The 10,000-nt window shown below is 37.7% G+C and overlaps 1 protein-coding gene across 1 annotated transcript; it reads right to left on the bottom strand.

Moving 5' to 3' along the window:
* Positions 1-3,684: 3,684 nt before the first annotated feature.
* Positions 3,685-4,947, bottom strand: LOC140949525 (uncharacterized). Its single transcript, XM_073398687.1, has one exon. It carries the CDS (start codon positions 4,945-4,947, stop codon positions 3,685-3,687), a length of 1,263 nt encoding a protein of 420 aa, XP_073254788.1.
* Positions 4,948-10,000: the final 5,053 nt, after the last annotated feature.

Below are 10,000 nucleotides of genomic sequence, written 5' to 3'. Positions count from 1 at the left end.
GTGAGAACCGGCTAGGCCGTATAGGTGATTTTGGAAATTTTTTGAACGGTTTTGCTAAAAGCCCACGCCTGCTTCGTACTGTTCTGAATATTGAATGAGTGCAATTTGTCTTGAAAAATTGTGAAATACTGCATTTTGTCTGAGGTCTGTGTGATAAAAACAGCGCCTCATATAACTGTTTTACCTCAGATGTGATGTATAAAAAGTATGAAATGTTGGTTTACACGCACCCAGGGTTGTTGGCAAGATTTTTTTTAAGTAAACTTGTCGAACGCAAAAAATTCGGCCTGATTTGTTTTCCAAGAATTCGCTTGTTTTCCAGGCCTAATCTAATGTGATCAAGAGCTATTATGGCTCTTAAATGTGATCGAAGATGATTGCTATTTTTTGGGTGTACATATACGGCTATCAATTCGATGTACGATTTTTTTTCACTCTAAAATCACTTAGCCTTAGCATTCCCTAAAAAGTCACATATGTGCCCTTAAGTTAACTGATTTGTGGATTGCAAGTTTATTGTTTGATTTAAATTTAAATTTATTAATGGGAGCTTCGCTTTTAGCCCTGGCTAAATCTATATATTAAAATTTGGTAAACTATCCATCCGAGAAAATTTGGTTATGATGTAACCGTACGTCCGTAGGTCCGTACGGACTTTCCGGGCAGGGGTAAGTAGAAACGAATTCCTCCCCTCTCCCCGAGAGAGTTTTGTCCCCTATTGTTTAAAAAGCCTTTAGAAATGATGACAAATCAGAATCTGTCAACTGACCAAATGTTTGATGGATTTTAGGGGCCGACCATTTGAATTTTGAGGGTTTATGGGTGATTTCAGAAAAACTGTCCTGCAGCTGATTTCGAGAGGAAAAAAGCATGCTAATAAATTCCTGAGAGAAAACTATCCTGCAGTGAAAAAAATATCGCTCATGACGTACAATGCTAAAAAAAAATCTTGCACCGTTATATGTTAAGGAAAAAATTTCTAACCCCAGAGAGGTTTGGGAAAAAATTCTTCCAGTACAAACTAAATCAGTAAAATCACCCATACCCCTCTCCCCCACAAACGTCCAATGGTCATGTCAACCATTTAGGGGATGAGGGAAGAAACGGATTTGACACCTTTGTCAGAAATGTCATCCATCAAGAAGATGGCTGGCGCGCGTTCATGATGTGGTGGTTTTCAAGACTAAAGTTTTGCATTTCAAGATTGAAAATACGCGGATAAAAGACACAAATGGAAAGAGAAAGTTCAAAAGAATGCTCAGTTTCCTTTTTGTGGACAAACGAAAGCTTTTCGCTATGAAATTGTCTTTCGAGGAATTCAACCTTGTTTTCTACACGGCGGATCGGAGCACTTGGCTTGTTTTGAACCAACCAAGGCAGCGAGGTTTCTGAAGACATTTGAGGTACATTCTGTACTCGATGATCAAAGAAAAGCACGTTTTATAAAGGTTTCATGGACGTTTTCTACATTTTGACATCGGCGTGAAAGAAAAACCACAACATGTGCATTTGAAATTGATTTTTTTGCCATGTGCTCGACCGATTTAACTTGCGTGAACGCAACGATTTAATTTTTCTTATACGAATTGCTTTTTAGGATTAACGTATGGGATTTGAATAAAAATTTTCAAGAAATTAAGTTATTTATCTGTCATTTTTCATTCATAACATTAGCTCAAAAAACGACCATGAGACTACGGATCGTGAGATTTTTAGAAACATTCAGATGGGCCCTTTCTCGAATTAAAACTGAAGTGTTGTTTTTGTACATGTTCCGCATTGAATTGCTATTCACTTTCTCATTCATTACTTGTCATTCAAGAATTTCTGCAGTTTTGCAGTGTGCAGTGTGCTGCTCTTTTTCCATAACTTGTGCCCTGAATACAGCTGAATACCGCTTGAATTTTACGTTTCCATTTGTTTTCAGTTGTTTGTTTACGGCTTTATATTCTCACTGAAAGAGTGAGCTTATCTAAAACATGAAAGAGTTCTCTTTTATTCTAAAACAGAAAGACTCGCCGGCTGTTCGATCCCGAGTTTGTCTTTTTTTTTTAATAAAAAAAGTTGTCAGTTGCTGTATTAACGTTTATACTTGTAGTGAAAGATTGGATTATTGCTATTAGTAGTTTGCTTTCCTATGTCTGTCCTCAGAGAAAATATTATACACCTTACAGTAAAATTTTCTTTCAGATATTGTGAGGTATAAATGTAAACGCTACACATAACTCTTCGTCCGGGCCCGTTTAGAAAAAAAGAAAAGAAAGGAAAATATAATGGGCTTGCGGGAAGACAAAAGTCCTTAAGTCGGCCTGATTTTTCTTTTAGGTCTATTCCCTTAAACACAGAAACACCGAACGTAAGAGACCTACAATTTAGCAAAATCACAAGATATATATATATATATATATATATATATATATATATATATATATATATATATATATATATATATATATATATATATATATATATATATACTAAAAATAATGAAAAACGAAAGTCTTCTTTGCTTTTGCGCTACGCGTTTCACCGCTGTTGCGGCTCTTCAGGCATAGCAAAGTGTTTTTATTAACTTATTACGTCACAGACGTAATTGTAATTACAATTATAATGGCTCTTGTAATTCGTAGCACGCGCGAGCAATTAGCGTAATTTCAAATCATTAAGAACGGGTTTATATTTCAAAATAAAAAACCTCTCTTTGTTTTTTCTCATGCCTTCGGAGGGGCTGAGAATCTTGTAAAACGGAAAGATAGTAAACTGAGGAGTCAATCCCGCCGCACATTCATCGATATGCTTACTGACTCCCAGCATACGTGTGTGCGGGTCTCTGATTTGTTGTTTATGAACTGTCACTCTATTTCTCAGGACATCACCCGTTTCTCCTATATAATTATGTCCACATCCTGCACATGTTATTACGTAAATCGAGTTCGTTGAGGTGCAGTTCATCGAGTGTTTTATCCGAAATGTTTCATTCGTGGCGGAGAAGGTAAATTCTTTACCCTGTTTTAAATAGGGGCATGTTCCGCACCGTTTTGTTCCACAAATTTTAACTTCCGGATCAGTGTCCTTTAGCCTGGAGAAATAGGAGTTAGTTAACATTCGTTTGCGGTTTCTGGGTTGTCGCTGACTGTGAATTACTTTAGTCTTGCTCATAATGGATTTTAATGAGGAGTTTTGGTTTAAAATGGAGAGTGTTCTCCTGACCAGCTGGAATACTTGCGGATTGTTGGGATTGTAAGTTGTTACCAGACAAAGGAGGTTATTTTCGGTAGCTTGCTCTCTCACCCTTCTTAACTCTTCCGTTGTCAGGGTGAGGGCTTTGTTTACACCGTGATCAATGATCTCAGCTGGATACTGTTTCCTCAGCAGGATCTGTTTGAGATCGTCTAGTCGCCTTTTCCTTATGTCCTGGTTTTCAACAATCATACATATCCTCCGAGTCAGGTTGTATGGTGTGTTATTTTTAGTGTGTCTTGGATGGCTGGATGTATATGGGAGGTATTGGAATGAATCCGTCGGTTTATAATAAATATCGGTTGTTAGGTGAGTTTTGTCTTTTCTTATCATCACATCAAGGAACGGAAGTTCTTTGCAGCTAGTTTCAGCAGTGAGTTGAATGCTTCCATCTAAGCTGTTTAAAATATCGTGAAGTTCCTTTAATTTATCCTCACCGTAAGGCTAGTTTATGTAGCAGTCATCCAAGAACCTTCTCCAGTTTGAGTAAATATAATGGCCTATTTCTTCTCCCATTTTATTAAAGACCTGACTGTAGAGTTCGTTCTCCAAATATCCGAGAACAAGGGTTGCATAGCTGGGAGCCATTTTCGTTCCCATCGCAGTACCTTTCTTTTGAAGGAATATTCTATCATCAAAGGTAAAAGTGTTATTCGTCAGTATTAAAAGGATTGAATCGATAATAAATTCTTTGCTGAAACGTGAGTTCAGGCTCCGTGGGTGTTTATTGATCCAGTATTCCATGGCCTTTACGCCGAGTTCGTGGTTGATGTTTGTGTACAAGCTGGTCACGTCAAAGGAGACTAATATTGTACTTTCAGGTACTATCCTTAGTAAATAATTGAGGAAATCGATGGTGTCCCTCAGATAACTTTGGACATGTAAAGCAAACGGCTTGATAAGGATGTCTACAAAGTTACTGAGTCTACTCGTTGGACATCTAGGACCAGCTACTATGGGCCTAAATTTGAGATCTGCAGGCCTGAGAACTCTGATATATGGTTTCTTTTGGACTTTGGCTTCCTGACAAATGATCTTGCTTTTATGTATCTTTGGAAGGCCGTAGAAACCACTGGTTTTAAAATCGAAGTGACAGAGGTAGTTAACCTCTTTCTCTGTAAGGCTGTGACTGTGATTACTGTGATTACCTGCTAACTCCTTCATAAGTTTCATAACGACTTTGTCCTTGTTCGCGGTAATTTCCTCATATGTTTGTGAGTCATTCAGCATTTCGAGAATTTTATCGGCATAGTATGTGCGGTCCATAACTACGACTGCCCCTCCTTTGTCAGCTTCGAAGATAAGTATTTCAGAGTCCTCTCTAAGTTCCTGTAGGGCATTTTGTTCCTCTTTGGTTAAATTGGAACGTTTGATGTCTTTCACTTGTAATTCTTCAAGTGGAAATTTCGTGAGGAAATCTATGTAATTGTCTAGGGTAATGTTTCTGTTTCTAGGAGGGCAGAAGTTACTTTTATTTTTCGCCAGACTTTCGTCGGTGTCTGAAGCGTCCGATTTATCCTCGAAAAATTCCTTTTTCCGTAACTTCGTGCAGAAGTTTTGTATATCGGCGCTAATTTCACACATGTCTTTTTTCGGAGTTGGCGTAAACTTAAGACCCTTCGATAAAAGTTTGATCTGCCCTTCTGTAAGTTCTTTAGAAGACAGATTCACTATCTTTAAATTGCAGAAACATTCCTCACTTGTCATTTTCCTAGACAGCTCCGAAATCATGTTTGATTCGAATTGCTGTACCGGCCCTGCCCTAAAAAAGGCCTCCGGTTGTAATTTGACCTACCGGTGCTCCTATCATTATCCTTACTGGTACGATTATTGTTACGAACCCTGCGGTTGTTTCCACTGTTACGGTTAGAGTTCCTTTCCTGTGGTCGACTTCTTTGTTGACGATTATTTTGAATTGAGTTTCGCTGTTGTCCCTTCTTTCTTCGTTGTTGCGAGACTCTGTTGCCACTATTTCTACTATTAGCGGTATCTCTGTTCCTGTCACTTGCGTTGTTGAAGTTTTGGTTGTTCTTTCTGGGGCGGCTGTTGTTTCGTCGTCTGTTTGGCGGTTGTCTCGCATTTCTGCGCTTTCCGCGCCTTTGATCTTGGTTTGTTGGCGGGGTAGGTGCCGCATCCTCCGAGTTGGCGATATTTTCTCCGTTGCCTTCGAATTTCTTAAACCAACTTTTCTTTACTTCCCACAGGTTTTGGGATTTTTCCTCTTGCTTTTTACAGTCATTCCTCCAAAGCTCTTGGAGTTGTTGGCGAACGTGGACAGAAGAGATTTTTTCTATCTCATTCAGCATTTCTCTGTCCTTTTCTTCGAATTTCGCTTTGTTGCGTACTGCTACCGCATGGTGAAGTTTGGCCTGTGCCTTCATCTTTTCCAATGAAAGTGCCTCTTTTATTTTTTTCAGCTCCTCTGGCTCTGGGATTGACTCCTCAGTTTACTATCTTTCCGTTTTACAAGATTCTCAGCCCCTCCGAAGGCATGAGAAAAAACAAAGAGAGGTTTTTTATTTTGAAATATAAACCCGTTCTTAATGATTTGAACTTGCGCTAATTGCTCGCGCGTGCTACGAATTACAAGAGCCATTATAATTGTAATTACAATTACGTCTGTGACGTAATAAGTTAATAAAAACACTTTGCTATCCCTGAAGAGCCGCAACAGCGGTGAAACGAGTAGCGCAAAAGCAAAGAAGACTTTCGTTTTTCATTATTTTTAGTATCTTCATTCGACACAGAAGTTTACTTTCTATATATATATATATATATATATATATATATATATATATATATATATATATATATATATATACACCCGTTTTCAAAAAGGTTTTCATATAGAGAGATATATAGATAGATATATACTTTTGTTTTCTTGCACGTGCGCCCGTGTGCATTTACACTTGTTATTGTCCAACTTGTGAAAAAACTTGGTTAAACGATAAATTTTCTTTTCGTCAGGGTCTTTGTTCCAATTTGTCAGTTAAAAAAATAATGCACGAGCACTGTCTGCAGTTCTCTTGATTTGCATTCTCTTGAAAATTAAAGAATGAGGAATTGGGTCACTTGTAGATCATATAATTGTTGTCGTTACAGGATAAGGGGAAAAACATCAAAGATTTTCATTTTTAAAACAACGCAGATGAAATGAAAAAAATGTGTTTTCGAAACCGCTGAGAAGGAAGATGTGACGGTGGATGTCCATATTGGATATGTGGGAAGGGGCAACAATATTATAGCAGTTGATTAAAACGGACTAAGACGATGACGAGGTTCATAGAAGCAGACTTTATCATAACCATGATGAGCTGGTCATGTATCTTAATGTCTCACCTTTTTTCGTGTAAAATCACGGCCTGTAAGGCAACGTGCCATTGAAGACAGAATAAACTCTCGGCCACAAATGCTTTCAAGTTAGTCTACAGTTTCTCTTAAGCACTCCCCTGGACAACGCATTTTTTAATACAATCTATCAATAAAAATGCTTCGTCACTTGCTACAGATGCCATAGCATTTGGGCTACCAATTCGGTGACGCCGTATAACTCGCGGATCGGCTGCTTCGCGGGATGTTTTCCTCATTCCCAAAATCAGCCATATAATTCGCCATTGCAAATTTGTATCGCAGGGCGCATGTATTTTTCTAAAACTCAAAACGACATGTCAAATTGGAACAAAAAACCCGACGACGAAAAAATTTATCGTTGAACCAAGTTTTTCACAAGTTGGACAATAACAAGTGAAAAATACACACGGGCGCACGTGCAAGAGAACAAAAGTATATATCTATCTATATATCTCTCTGTATGAAAACCTTTTTGAAAACGGGTGTATATATATATATATATATATACAGTACCACAAGTGAAGAGTAACAATATGTTTTTCGTTTCTCACCTATATTTTGGCCGTGTTAAACGGCCTTCATCAGGGTATATATATACACACTCGGTGATCTTGGTAATTCTAGCAATCTGATTGGTTAGCTATCTCGGACTATGACGTTATATTCACCGCGTTAGGCGGTGAATATAAAGCAGAACAAAATCGCTGTCGTGAACTGGGTGTTTTGCCAAAGTTTCATAGTAAAGCCTTTTTGAAAATACATGAATATCGAAGTGCTGATGACTTTTAAGGCAAGAAAAGACTTCATGGTGTTTAAACAGCGTGATTTATTGTGAAGTGGTTTACTGTAGCTGACTTTTTGTACGCTCGAAGCTATGTTTACCACTACAGAGGAAAACGAGGTCGCTTTGTCACTGTTTTGTGATTTCGGGATTTTCTCGCAAGATCAATTTTGCCTATAAATAGAAGTTAATTTTTGGAGAAAAGAGGAAGGCAAATATTTTCGAAAATTGTACGTGCCTGGAAGTTAACAAGGCAAAGAACTTTGGAGATAAACAACGCTCACCTTGATCGTAGACGCTGTTGACAGCATTTGCAAGAAGCGACAAAGAAAACTTTCTCATTCACGGTGAGTTGACAGAAACAAATGAAGCTCTACTTTTCTTCTCAGAATTGGGTAGTAATTGAAATTTTCGGAGTTTTCTTTTTAACCGCTCAGTTAATATTGTTGAATAATCCCCTCGACTTCGTCTCGGGGATTATTCAACATTCGTCTCGGGGATTATTCAACAATATTAACTTCGCCTTCGGCGAATAATTGTTAAATATATGTTGTGTTAAAAAACGGTACCGTAAGAAAGCTGTTTTTTTTTTCTACTGATATATATTTGTTAAAGGACAGCTTTTTTACAAAAATGTATTTTGTAAAAAAACAGTCATACTCTAAATGTTGCTGGCGAATTCAGCTTGTGTTCATATTAAAGTTGTTTAATCTTTTCAAGTGTTTTCTGGCTTATTTCTTGATCTCTAAAATAAAACACGCATTGCCGTACGTTACAGGCGCCTTTATAGTCCCTAATTCTTATAAACAAATCGGCTGCTGTATTTATGGCCCTACAAGTTGCTCTCTGTGTTGTAAAGTATTTAGACTAACAAGCAAGTGTATGTGCGTTTGTAGGCGAGTGTTTCCTTTTGCTTGATTAGCCGACCGAACATATTCCTACATCATGTTGAAAGCTTAAAGTTGTAACGCAGACATGACACTCTTGCATGCGGCAACATCGATTTCGACAGATAAGAGCATGAATCCCGTGAGAGAAGTCTAGCACAACATAATGCAGGAAATTGCCCAACAATTGCTGTCGTTGATTCTTGCTGAAGATTTTATGCTAAAAATGAAGTTACAATTTATTTGTCCACTGCTAAGAGCATCAAAGCATTATAGCCAAGTGTTTTGTTGACAGTTAAACCGATTATTGCAGCTGATAACCTTGGGAAAATAGATATTAAATAATATGGAACAATATTCTGTACAGTTTTCGGCTTGAACAAAAGTAGCAATGAAGGAGATAATAGAAGGCTTTGGTTGCTGCAAGAGATGGTGACAGGCATTGCTTATAAATAAGACAGTGAATAACCCATCTATTCTATTATTGCCTAACTTGCAGTTACTGCCATGTGTGACTTCGGCCTGTTCCTTCTTCGCATCCAACAATTAGAAGGTCCTGGAAAATTGAATGACAAAGAAAAATAAGAAGAAACAATAAAAATAATAAAAAGAACGTAACTTTTTAACGCTTTCAGCGAGTTAACAAGGGAATTTAAAAGCCCCACAATAAAGAGGACAGGGGAACGTGAACGTGACTAGCCGGATATCTTATAACGTATAGTTTGAGAAGGGCATGAAAACTACAGTTCAATAAAGTTGGAACCATGCTATAGAAAACAGCCTGTCTTCGATAAATGGGTTTGTCAAATGGTCTAAAGGAAGAGTATGAAGCTCTTATATATATATAAGTTCAGGTTTCACGAGTAATCATCGTTTTATTGCTACAGAACTGTTTCGTATGGTGCAAGGACCACACTCATCAGGCAATTTTGACGACTGAACTGTTAGAATTGGAAGGCTGGCAGTTAAATGCGAAAATTTAAATGGTTGCTATGGTAGATGCGTTACATTCAGGTTATATGAAACTGTTGAAAGGGTTGCTAGGTAACAAAAACATTATATAAGGGGGATTATCTGTCGTTATAAAAAATGTGATATAAGCGGCTTTTAAGCTACGTTACTCTAAAGTTTCCAAGTACATATCGATTTCTGTGGGGGCGTGAACTTGCTAGTTCGTTTCTTCTGTTGAGGCTACACAGTTCTTTTTTACAGATGATTATGAACTTTTCATTCAGGCAAAGACTACATTTTTTGTTAATGTTGCTGTAGGGTTTACATTTCTTAAGAATTTTCCATTTAATCTGAAACGGTTTGTTTTGGTTTTGTAAGTTCCAAACATATTTGGAGAGTTCTGTTTAGTTTCTTCTTTTCGAGTGAAGAAACGAATGAAAAGCGCGCGCTTGCTCTCAATCGCCTACAACTCTTATACGAAACCTAAGTCGCACGAAAGCTCGCGCTACAATCTCTGGCTTTCACATGTCCGATTGTACCTTAGAATGAACTTGCGTATATATATATAAAGTTGTCCCAAGCATCTCTCTCTCCCGTCCTCATAACCACAAATATATCTTAATCACAAATGAAGACAGAAAACAGTTTCCTTTCAATCCACCTATATTTCGATCACATTCAGTGATCTTCTTCAGGGTGACTAACTAGCCGTTAACGTACAGAACTTTTAAATTGCTGAATTACGAAGGTAACGCGCGCGCATCACAACTGAAATGACTGTTATTTT

This window comes from Porites lutea, chromosome 10 (genome assembly GCF_958299795.1).
Source record: "Porites lutea chromosome 10, jaPorLute2.1, whole genome shotgun sequence".
In the NCBI taxonomy this organism is placed as follows: Eukaryota; Metazoa; Cnidaria; class Anthozoa; order Scleractinia; family Poritidae; genus Porites; species Porites lutea.
The sequence above is the reverse complement of the archived record's forward strand: the minus strand, read 5'-3'. Positions and strand labels throughout refer to the sequence as shown.

Excerpts from the sequence above, each read along its gene's own strand:
- LOC140949525 (XM_073398687.1), bottom strand. The coding sequence starts at position 4,947 with ATGACAAGTGAGGAATGTTTCTGCAATTTAAAGATAGTGAATCTGTCT.